Consider the following 12,968-nt stretch of genomic DNA (forward strand, 5'->3'; position numbering starts at 1 on the left):
GCAGGTGTAAAAGTGTTCCCAGTAAAGTAGAACATGTGTTTATCCGTATATATAAACTGACCATTCTGGACTTAGGGGCCCATAAAAGACATTACACTTATAACCCTTTTACACCTGATTTTCTTTTTTTTTCTTACACCTAAATGAAAAAATATAATGTTTTCCACTGTAATAGACTTTCAATGGTTTCAGTATGCCTCAACTTTGTATCATTCTGAATTTTTTACTTTATTTTGTTTTTCCAATTTCATTGCTAGCGTACTCCACATAAAACACACGGGACAGTAAAATTGCAACCTTTTTTTATTTATATGAAGAGCAGTGCATTATATTTGTATAACAGTCATGAATATGGCACTCATTTATATACAATTTCTAGTCAGTTTTAGCAATTTATCTTTGGTATGAAGCCCGTATGAATTATTACATTTGATGCAGACATGGGCCTGCCCTGTGCAGAATGCTCTCTTGCTTGTTGTAGGGCTTTTCATAACATTTTAAAGCCATCTTTCTCTTAAGGACCCTCTTTTTAGAGCTTGGTTTTATTCGTGGCTGATCATCATGTGTTACAGAGTTGTAACAGAGCAAGGCCCTCAACCATCAAGTGCTATGCTCCGTTCTATGCTCAAGGCATTAAAAATGAGCAAATGAGTAACTGCACGCTTTACAATGAAGCTGATTTTCCATGTGACACTCAGAAGGACCAAGCTTGACTCTGATAAGTTATGCAGTACTCTCTGTTAATCATTCAGCGAACTTTCTCTTAATTTATGCACTTTAATGAAGAAAAATGCCTAAATCATTTAGGCAATTTAATTCCCGCAGAGGTTAAGTGCTGGAATCAAATCACGTAAGAGATCATGAGCCTTGGATCAGACTAGCACATATTGAGGATTTGCATGCTGAAAGGTATAAGCTAAATTTACATCTTGTTAAACATTTGATTTTACTATTATAAGTCTCAAATGCAGGGGTTAAATTTGGTGGTGTGGGTGGGTAACTGGTATAACTGGCTAGCCTACTAGATAACTAGCTAGCCTACTGTGTGTAACCAGATGCGATTGTCAAATTTTATTACATTTGTTCAATTATGGAAGCCTACAATCTAGCTATTTGGCTAGTGTAGATAATTTCTAATCAGGTACTCAGTTAAGAGTTAATTGTGGATGGCCACATTTCTCTTATTTAGTTAATTAATTAAGAGTCTCTATTAATTAGTTAATTTAGACAGTCTAATGAAATAACTATTAACTATTATAAACTAAAAAGTTAGAAAGATGCTAGTGTTCATTTTGCTAATTTGAAGGCTCTTTGTCAGAAAAGTGTCAGAAGAATATTTGCTGTCATTCTGATGCCACAACTGACAAAGAAAGTTCTGCCTGGCCAACTGTAGGTAGTTAAATGAACTATTCAACTATTAAAATGTATTTAACTATATATTATATGAATGTTGAAAAAAACATACAATAATGCATTCACTAAGCAGTAGTTGTCCTGCATTTTTGGCACTCAGGGTATTCTCTGAGTATTCTAAATCCTAAATATGATATCCTGAATTTAACCTTGTCCACAGTCGAAAGTGCCTACAATGTCAGGTGTCAGATATTGCCCTGACCTCCAAATTCTCCAGATCTCAAACGAGCATTTGCGGGATGTAATATTTTAATCATCTCAGAACATGTCACTTTTCAGACTGTCTCAAATAGAACACAACAGCTAAAAAACCTGTTATGTGCCAATGTCTCAGCAGTGAACAATAAAGTGTACCTTCCGTGCTTGGCTGGACAAATACAGGTTTGTTTGCACAATGCGGTTCTAAAGATCATAATTTGGTTCAGGGATCATACGCCTGTGGCGCCGTCCTGTTTCATATCAACAGTACACACTTGTGGTGGCAGTATGATAATGTGGGGAATGTCTTCCTGGCCCAGGACCCACTGAAGAAAGCATGAATGGCACATAACCAAGTTTCTGAACATTGCCAATAATTCCTCCATTCCCAGGTATGAATGCTAGCTAACCCATAGGTTAGGTTATATCCCTAATCTCTGAATCTTTTCTTTTAAAATTTTAGTTTTTTTAAATGGTCACAAATACACGTGTAAAATGTTCAATAAGGTTATGATCACGGGACAGACGTTTATCCATGCTCAGATGGACACTTCCAGCACTAAGGTTTATACGGTCACCTAAATGGTTTCGGGTAATGTACCCTTTTGTCCTTCAGAACACAATCAATTCATCTGATGAAAACTCACATTCATGAACATCCTACTTATAAACTGGCAATGTCATCTTAGTGTGTAAGAAGGACAGGATACCAATCTCCCTTTTACTCCCCTCTTCTACAAAAAAAATGCATCACGCATAATAATGCATCAAAATGAAATTCGCAAACATTTCAACATGTTGAGGATTCTCCTAAACTACCTGCACAAACACACACAAAGACACCTTTCCAACTACTTATCCACACAAGCATGCTGGCACATATGCAGTATGTAGTAATGCTTGTGAGAGCACACACACACACACACACACACACAATCAGGTCCCAAGAAACAGCAATCAGAAGTGTAATTATGGTGTCCACAGTCATCTCCCAGAACACTGTCTGTCTTGCCTGTGGCTTAACTAGAGTTTTAAGAATGAAGTCAGCTATAGGAAGGAGCTATAAATACAGTGTGGAATAATTCTAAATGTAGGACCAACCTCGCTAGGCCTGGCCTAATCTCAAAGTGCTTCAAAGTGACATCTGCAACTGCTACAATTTCACTGTGCTATCAAGCAGAGTCTGTATGATTGGTTGTATGCATTACTTGTGGAAGTATAGCTAGTAAACTCTGCCTTATCATGTCTCTGTGATTGCTTGATTTAATAGAACAAAGCCACAGGTTTGTAGTGGAAACAGTCACCCTTTCCTAAATAAACTCCACTGTGGATTTGCTACCTGTTCAGGTGACATACAGTGGGGTGCAAAAGTCTGAGACCACACTGAAAATCTTTTTTTTTTTGTTTGTTTAATTTAAAATTGGAAATAAACAGGTTTTAGAATTTTGAAATTTTAACACAAAAAATGTTGTAAATGTTCAGTATAAGATTCTGCACTATTTATAGGTCCCTTTTTAAATGTAAGTAAATTTATGATATTGAAAATGTTTTGCACAAAAGGTCAGGTTTTTCTTGAGTCTTAGCCATTCCATTAAAGCATGTGTTCAGATGACACTCTAATGGATTTGATATAACACGAAGCATCAGGTTTTACAAACTAGTGGAGTCCATGCCAGCTCAAATGCTCTGTCCCTATAACAAATGAGGGAAATACCAAATATTAGGAAATTCTGAAATTCATGTAAATATTTACTCAGGTTACTGCTGGTAATATAAATTAAATGATCAATTTATTACATTTTCTGAATTAAATAAAAAAAAGTAATGCAAAATAGAAACATTTTCACTAGTGGTCTCAGTCGTTTCTACCTCACAAAGCTTATTCTGGCCTAGGAAAGGGCCCTGTTATGTAAAAAAAAAAGAGAGAGAGAAATAATCGAGATCACAAGATGGGTCATGAGACGTGATTTTATATTTTTATATTCTGAAGTTAAAGGTTAGAGAAGGAGGGGCTTCTTGTTGCTGTGGGATCTTTGGGGTCATACCTGGAGAGATTCTACTTTTAAAAATGGGTGAATTTACTGCTCTTAGAGATATTAAAGTGTGTCAATACTCTTCTCTCTCCTCATTATGCAGTTCTCCTTCACAGTCAAACACCTGTAATAACTCATAGCTGCCCAACAGAGAGCAAACAAGGTGCCTCAGTTTGCAAACTGAAATCCTCTATTGCGCAGTTCAAACAGAGGAGAGACAGGGTGTGAAATCAAATGTTTCACGATTCTGAGACAGAGTTGATGGGGGGGTGGGGGGTGAGGGGGTAGTTTGCTGCATGCACACTACCGATTGCGCTCATATATACACACTCATGCGTGTTTCACTGACCTTGGTGCACTACAGGATGAATCATTAACTCTAACACAGTGATGATTAAAAGTTCAAAAGCACAATGCAGTTAATACAGGCTGAGGGACAGTGCTACTGGTTAACGCTGTTTACACGCTTTGTCTCCTCCACCTCAGCGTCAGTGTGGTCTGGCTTGCTGTTGCGCTCAGCTGATCAAAGCCTCCGTTACATATGCTACTTCCCTGTCTAATACACACACACACACACACACACACACACAAATGCACTGTTTCTCAGGCACAAGGTGTCTCCTTTTTTTATATAAGCAGAAACTTTTCCACATATACACATTTTATTTTTTTGAAAAATGTTTAGAATGTGTTTTTTCCCCCACTGGCATGATAAGGCACAAGAATAAACATCTAAAACAAATTTTATATTAAGAAAACATCGCATGCAGAACGGTACATTTCAGGTTGAAAATTTTAGCACTGGCTGGTTGGCCACTTCTAAAATAGCTCCCACAAAACCATATAAACTTTTACATCAGACGTAAGCAAGTTATCTTACTAAATAAACATTATTTACTAGCAAGTGTATATCACAGTATAATACTATGCTGCCTGTAGCAATGTGTACCACAGTGTTTGGCTTATGAGAAAGCCAAAATGAGTCAGTCACTGCAGGAACAGAAAGATCCAATACATTGCCTATGTTTATTTCACTCTCTCTCACTCTGACACACTTCAGCTTAGGGCACCGGGCCCTGCAGGCAGTGTGACAACACTAAGGCATCACAAGATCCAAATCGGAGTAATGCAAAGAAATAATAGCATGTATTTATATTTTTTATTTCTTCCTTTAGCATGACATCAGCAATGCAGTGTGGAATGAGATTATCCCTGAATGCTCCCCATTTGCCTGGAATCAAGCTCTAATGAGGACCCTAGGCCCATTTTGAACAATTAAGTGCCCTGGCCTTTCAGAAATCATTCCACTTCAACTGCTGAGGTCAGCTGTAGCTTCCCATGTATCTGCCTTTTACATGTGATCTTTTCCTTGTTCCTGGAGTTATCATAGAAAACAGCAAGAAAAGAGTTTCAATATGGCCTGAAATTGTCCTTCATATAAGTGCAGGACTGGTTAGCTAGATAGCCAGCATGAGCAAGCCTGACAAAATGTATCAGAGGATTATGAGCTTATCACAAATGTTATAATCTTTACTGCCAACTAGAAGAGTTGAACAAACCTCACAGTTTCTCTCAGAAATCTTCTTTGAGAATAAATTTAGAGTAACTCTCCTTTAACATAAGCTAACCTGACAGGATTTCTGACAGATCTTTAGTTGAATTCACTGGTAACTCTTGCTAACCTGATCTAACGTGGCAGGATATATCAGAAAACCTCTTTGAGTACAAACACAAAACTATGCTAACACAGGGCCTTTGTAAGATAACTGCACTAACTCTAGAAACACTAGAAGGGAATGTCTAAGGAGTGTCCTGCATTACAGGCTCATCTTTCACTGACCTCTAACCCTGATTTATGAGAGATTAAACAATTTGATTCTATTGAAAAAGGAAAGCTGGTTATTCCTGGACAAAGAGGTTTTTAAATAAAGAAAGAAAAACACATTTGAAAATCAGAATATTATAATATGGGTGCAACACAATGTCATTGTTTCTGTACTGCATCTATTTATTGCTCAAAATATTCTGTATTAAATCCAAACAAGTGTATTTCGGATTTAAACTAGAAGTTAAAGTGGTCTAGTCCAGAAGTCGCAGAACATAATCTTATTCGACTCCTGAACAGCTCCCCAACATCAACTACTTCACTTGAATTCATAATTGGTCTTAACCAGATGCCCTGTGGAGCTTTCTGGAAAGCTTTCTACCTAATGTGACTGAGTAAGCTAGGGAAATATCATTCAAAACAGCGATGTATGGGTTTGTTACAATCCAGAAACATTCAGTAAAAGGTTTGCTGGACACGCTGTCAGAATCTACTATAAAGCTGGGACACAGCTATTGTGAGAAAAATGGGGTTCCTTTAAGTGGCATGTCATCGTAATGCTGGGATGATTTTCCGAGAACATTTACTTTTAATAATGAGAGAGAATGTTCTTTTAAAAATGATGAAAAACACATGCAATGAACATACTAGTTTTTTTAAAATTTTAATTAGCCATTTTGATTTTTTTGGAGACCGCTGCAGAGAGATGCTGCCCTGTGCACAGTGTATGTGGACTGTGTGAGCTGTGGCACGGTGGCTCTATAAATGAAAGCGGATTTCTTTGGGGAATTTTGGGCCAGGTTTGGAGCTAAATAAGACAGTTTGGGTCAGGCTACCAGGGCAAACCACTTACAATGGATATAAAAAGTCTACACACCCCTGTTAAAATGGCAGGTTTTTGTTATGTAAAAAAGGAAACCAACCACTGTCAATGTGAAATTACAACATATATAAAAAAATACGTGAAAAACAATCAGAAACATTTTAGGGAAAAATAAGGGGAAAAAAGTTACAACAACCTGGTTGCATAAGTGTGCATTATCATACAGCTGTCATCCATGAAATTATTCTGATTAACCCCAAATAAAGACCAGCAGTTTCTGTACAGTTTCTTCACACCTCCTTGGTTTCATGTGACTGCTGAAGCGATGGTCCGCAAAGAGCTTACAAAGCCTGCATGGTATCTCACTTGTTGAAAGATATCGATCAGGAGAGGGATATAAAAGAATTTTCAAAACATTAGATATACCATAGAACACAGTGAAAGCCATCATCAACAAGAAAATGGAGCACCACAGTTCTGACATGATTTATCTTAGTTTTATTCTTTTACTTCACAAAAACTTGCAGGGGTGTGTAGACTTTTTATATCCATTGTACAATAGGCAAAAAATAAAAGGAATCATGCACCTCCCACTGTAATTTGTATTTTTTTTTCTGGCAAGCTTTCTTAAAAAAAACAAACAAAACTATTTGTATCTGTATTTGTGTTTAGAACAAATTATCTACTTACTCTGAGTAATGTATTTAAATTTTGTTACAGCCCTAGTCTATAAATATCTTATTGTGTAGCAGAGCACTTTCTAATACCATTAACAGTCTTAGTATTTAATATTTCAATCATCTCACTTTAATTACAATAACCACCCTATTATGTCAAATGTATAAACCACTTGTGTCCTCACAGTCCCATAGTCCCGTGTACACAACCCAAGAACTGACATTTTCGCAATTCATAAAAATATGAGGTTTAATATCAGTCAAGCCCTGTGCAACACCATAGCTCTCAAACTTGAATAATCTAGGCATGAATAATAAATTAGCCTTAACGTTTATGTATTTTTCCCTCCACCAAGAGCTGTGTTATTTATAGCTTCATCTTTCTTACAGGCTTAAATATATGGCAAAATATTTTGACATTTTGATGGCAGAGAGAGCTGGGTGCAGGCCAAATAAACATTTGCTTAATCAATCACCAGAATTTGGCATCAGCTGTTAGCTCTTACAGCTTTCCTCTGCTCTCTTAGAAGAGCAGCAGCTACTGATCTACTGAGGCCTCAATCTCAGCTTTCCAGCATAAAAAGATGACGTTCATTATCTGGGGATTCATTTAAAGAAGATGCTTCAAGTAGGATTGCTCTTTTTAAAGTAATTTTTACAGCATGTATATTCTAAAGGAATACCTTGAGTGCATAGAGAGAAATGATAAAATCAAAGAAACAGAATTTTATTAACAAAATGATAAAAACAAATAAATGAAAATAATTAATAATTGCAAAAATTGGTAGCTCTGGTATTATTGAACAATTCTAAAATATATGAAATATCACTGCATCTGCTGGATACTTGTATCTAATAAAAGCACAATATAATCTGTTAATGTTGGTGTTTCTTCTGACAGTTAATATCATGCTGACAATGACACGAGTTTTGACAATGACACTGCTCTAGGCCATGATTTAATTCCCCACTATATCTATAACCCACAAGGCAAGACTAAAGGGTGGCGTTGTGGTTTTGGTGTGAAGCTGGGCTGCAGTTTAGGGAGCAGTCTTCCTGATCCCCTCCCTGTAGTGATGCTCATGGCAAAATTGACCTTCAGGAGTGCAATGCGAGCGAGCAGGCCAACTAATATGTAGTGCTATTGATTAACTGGAAGCACAGCTAAGCCCACTCTGCCTGTCGTCTCTTTCTTCCTTCACTTCAAATACACTGGCTATGTGCGAGCCTCTGAAGCCTGGGAGCATGGTGGAATGACAACATGGCCCAAACAGCCCTGGTGCTTCACGCTACCAGGACTGAGCTAGCATGCTAATAGCAACAAAGCCATAGCACTGTGGCAGCCTGGAAAGCTCGCTAATGAGCGAGTTCGCACTCAGACCCCACATGGTTTTGTTTTAATTGTTCAGATGATACACTCGTGTGTGCTGCTGCTCAAATGAGAAACCCCAACCAAGATGCACAGCCGGCGTTTGGGTTTTGTGTAATTGAGCCACATGTGTTTCGAATGCATTAGCGGTTAGCGCCTGGCTCGGATGCTGCTCCTGCTTGGCTGAGAGTAGCGATTACAGTAGGCATTGTCACCACGAAGGAGAATGTTTAAACACTTCCAAGTGCTGTATCAGCTTGATTGACTGTGCTCAAACACAGAGAAGTCAAATGCTTTTCTTCTTTTTTTTTTTTGAAGCAGTGGAAATGTCAGATTATCTAATTATGCTGATGTGGATTGGAAACAAATGAAGAACTTTTGCATAATATATATAATTAAAACATGCAACTAGTTTTTCTATCTCCAAATTCACCACTGTTGCAGAAACGTGCTCGGCAATTCAAACATAAACTTGTGACCTTCAATCGTAACCAATATGGATGTGTTGCTAAGTGCAGTTGTTAAAGCCAGTAACAGCCCTTAGTAGCCTGTTAGATCTGTGGACAACAGGGCGAGAGCTGGAGTGAGTAGACTAAGATGAAGAACATAATTAAGGAAACATATGAAAGCTGGTCCTGGCTCTGTGATTATTTAGCCTCCTGTCGATACTCTCATCAATACCTGATTAACAAATGACACATTGCCCAATGAATGCTATTGATCCACTGGCATTCTGAAACGTTAATGCATTGAAGCTGCTTTGCAAAATTGGGAAAGCCGGGAAAAGAGAGACAGACAGAGAGACACAGAAAGAAAGCAAGTGAGAGAGCTATTCTCGTGTAACAGCTTGATGAAATTGTAGCAAAAGGTCTGGCTAAATTAACTGTAACTGAAATTAATTCTTATGAATATGAAAAGCCTTACAGTATATGACAGAGAAAAAATATTTATGGTTAGTTTTCTATCAGGTTAGTAGTTTTTTTTATTATTGTACTACATCTCAGTTAGTACAGTTGCATGGAAGTGAACTGTACTCAATTTTAACTGTAGATCAAGATGCAATATTGCTACAGGAACAGCATGTCTGCTACACAAAGGCTATTTCTGAAATACAGGTCTCACTCAGCCCTGTTAAAAAACTCCATAAAACGTCCATTCACAAAACACTTCCCAGGCACTAAATAAACCTTCGCTTCATGCCAGTTTAAATAAACAAGCATGCTTGGCAGCCATTTCCCCCAACCAGCAGTCAGCTGCAGATAGCTGTATAATTTCAGCTTTAACAAATGACTGCAGCGCACAGCCAAAATAGAGCTCGAGTTAAATTAATGGTGCCTGAGCAGCCCGACATCAGTAGTGCGGGATTAGCCCCTTTACATTAATGATAGTAATGAGCACTTAGATGAGGGATGAACAAGACTGTCCGCCGGTTGGAGCTTTATGCAGGTTAATTAGGTAAGATAACATCATTAACCACTCTCATGCCTACACATGCAATTAATTGGATAAGCTGAAGCCGGAAACACAGATTCAAGTCTATATTTAATCATATCACCAATCAAGGACAGTCGTAGAGGAGAGGTGGAGGACCACAAGGAGATGTCTTATTTAGATTGCCTTTACAACCAGCCTATTAAGCACATAGATCCTAATGGCACACTTTGTGATATGGATAATGAAACAGGAAAGTGAAATAGTAGCACTGAAGCAGAGCCACCATATTTGAAAAAGACATCATGGGCCAGTGTGTCCCATGGGCTGCTTATCATCGAATCCAAGTCATTAGTCAAACACAAAGCTGTGATGAAATACAGTCAGATAAAGGCATATCAGTCAAAATGATCATCACTTGATGATTCAAATGATGAACAAATGCATCCGTTGACATTCTCTGAGCATTATGGGTGCATGATAGGGGAAGAGGTGTGTGACGGAGGACAAGGCGTAATTATATATATAATTTTAGACATTCATATATTTAATGTTTGTAAACAATTTCTATAAAACACATGACCGTATTTTATAAGTGTCCCCTACGAAAAGAACAGGAATGGCCTAGTTGCATGGCAATCAATAACAAAGCAGAGAGAAGGGATGGAGACGGAGAGATGGAGAGACAATGTAAATGTGTGTGTGTGCGTGCGGGTGTGTACTTAGGCAGACGTTATGTCCTGTGACTGTTTGCAAGCAAAATGCTTTGTTTTGCACCTATCCTTCATACCAGCTGTTTGACTCCTTTAGTTGCCTTTGTGCTGAAGTATGTTTGTACTCGACACTGTAAATTATGAATGAGGAACCTTTGTATAAATTGTCATGCTGCATAATGAATGTTTACAAACCTACATGATGGGTTACCTTGAATGGACCTCATTACAGTAATTGATGTTGAGAAGTAACAAAGCCCTCTTTCGCACATAGAGTAGTTCTACTAACGCAGGCAAGAGCCTCTTTTGACGGCTGCCTCAATACCAGGAGATTCATATCAATAATAAAAGCACAATTAGAATAGGTCTAAACTGGGTAGGCCATCTGGTAGACGCAGGGCACTGTAATATTAGCAGTAGCTCTAACATGGCATCTAACTGATAAAACAGCTTCCCCTAAATGTTAATGCTGAGTATAACTGTGTATATATAAAATAAGTGAGTCACATGTACTTAAAAAAGTTGGTTCCCCAAGTTATTAGTTTCATCTAAAAAGTAAATAGATAACCGCTTCCAGAAAGCTTTAAGATTTCTACAGTATGGCTGGTTCTTGTTAAAAACGTGTGTAATGTGTGAATAAAACTTTATCACTACAGGAAATATACACATTCTTTGGCCAGAAAATTCAACATTACTGAGCTACAACCTCTTACCAGCACCCCCTGCTGAATAAGGCTAAACAGTTTTTTTTTAATTGCTGCAGTATTTTCTGCTGCAAAAAGCAAATAATTAAAGGCCATTAAATAATTTTTAAAAAGTAAATAAAGTATATCTAACACTGAACAGGAGGAAAAACTAAAACTCTGTAAAAATGAACATTAAGATTAAGTACAAAATCACATCAGCTGCTTCCAGTCTGTAATTAAATTAAAAAAAAAAACACCTTCATGATATCTCAGAAAAAAGTGTACTGTGACATAATTTATCAAGATAGCAATAATATAAAGTCATATTTGCCCAGCCCTAGCTACACTGTTCTGCACATTCAGACAGAATTCAAGCCTGTGTCAAACTGCATAATGCGCACTAAGTAGTATGCCTAGATAGTAATGACACCGATGATGTTTCGACATACAAGTTAGCATGCAGTTTGGAATTTAGCCCAACTATTCACATTTAGCAATTGTTTGCATTGTGTTGTGAGGTTTCTAGGTAGAACAACTTTTCACCTGGGTTGTAATACTAACTCCACAACTAGGATAAATTGGCTGACTATTATTCACTATATCGGCTTCCCACTATATCAGCTTCCCATCAAATCAGAGAATAAATAAATATTTTATCCATTCAAAAAGAAAAAACCTAAAATTAATTAGTCCTGAATGCATTTTCCTATTATAGTACATTAGACTTTTTCACTCTCTCTGTCTCTCTCTCTCTCACACATATGTGGACTCTCTTTCTCCTGATTGGCTGCAGCTCCTGCCAGTCACTGTGTAGTTCTATCTTTTGTACCTGAAATTGGGGTGTGATGACATTTGCTGGATCAGCGCTGGAGTATGACGCATGAGTACAAATTTTTCCCAGTTCTGGCCCGGCACCTCAAAGCAACGCTGATTGATGAGTGCTATTACGGGTCTGTCAGGGCGACTGACAGCAACTCAGGTCAGCTCGCTATATTACACAATATTTTGGTAACTCTTTAGATTAAGGTTTTTTTATTCTTATTTAATGTATTAGTTACCATGAACAAACCATGACCTTCAGCAATAATACACCATAAGTAACATTAAGAAATCAACCAGCACTTGTAATCATTTATTTTGTTAATAATATATCAAATATGCCAAATAACACCTGCATTAACCAACGTTCATACCATCAATGATTAAAAATAAGCTCACATTGACCAATATGGACCAGTAACTCTTTGTGTCTGTGAACTGTCAAAAATTCAGAACTGAGACCAGAGTTCAGTAAGTTATCACAGGAAGTATAATTTGATTTTGCTCATTCATGTTGACTTATTTTTAGTCATGGATTGATTAAACATTAGTTAATGGTAACATCTAAACAAACATCATTTAATACACGTGATAATTTATAATGCTAGTTAAGAGCACCTTAATGTGAAGTGTTACCAATGTTGTATTCCTCCTCGAGTCAGTAATAATATGTTAATACTAAAAATGTTTTTCAGCTTTAAGCTGAAATGGATACAAGGAAGTCATATTACAAATGACTTATCCAAAGTGCCTGATGCAACAACAGAAGGATGTCCTGAAAGGTTGTTGTTCTTTCGGCTGTTCCCGTTAGGGGTCGCCACAGCAGATCATTGGTCCACATGTTTGATTTGGCACAGGTTTTACACCGGATGCACTACCTGACGCAACCCTCCATTTTCATCTGGGATCGGCACTGAGAGTACACTCCCAGTAGCCGTGTCGGTTCCATGCTCAGGAATCAAATCCGAGCCGTGGGGGTGA

At 37.6% G+C, this 12,968-nt stretch overlaps 1 protein-coding gene across 2 annotated transcripts in view; it reads left to right on the forward strand.

Moving 5' to 3' along the window:
* The first annotated feature begins 7,492 nt into the window (after positions 1 to 7,492).
* The window catches only part of ofcc1 (orofacial cleft 1 candidate 1), an 87,500-nt gene continuing 82,024 nt past the window's right edge, over positions 7,493 to 12,968 (forward strand). For both annotated transcript variants that reach the window (XM_053228195.1, XM_053228196.1), the window contains exon 1: positions 7,493 to 7,597. In XM_053228195.1, coding sequence (XP_053084170.1) covers positions 7,589 to 7,597 — 9 coding nt within the window. In that variant the 5' untranslated portion in view covers positions 7,493 to 7,588. The remainder of the gene's footprint in view (positions 7,598 to 12,968) is intronic.

This window comes from Pangasianodon hypophthalmus, chromosome 22 (genome assembly GCF_027358585.1).
Source record: "Pangasianodon hypophthalmus isolate fPanHyp1 chromosome 22, fPanHyp1.pri, whole genome shotgun sequence".
NCBI classification, from domain to species: Eukaryota; Metazoa; Chordata; class Actinopteri; order Siluriformes; family Pangasiidae; genus Pangasianodon; species Pangasianodon hypophthalmus.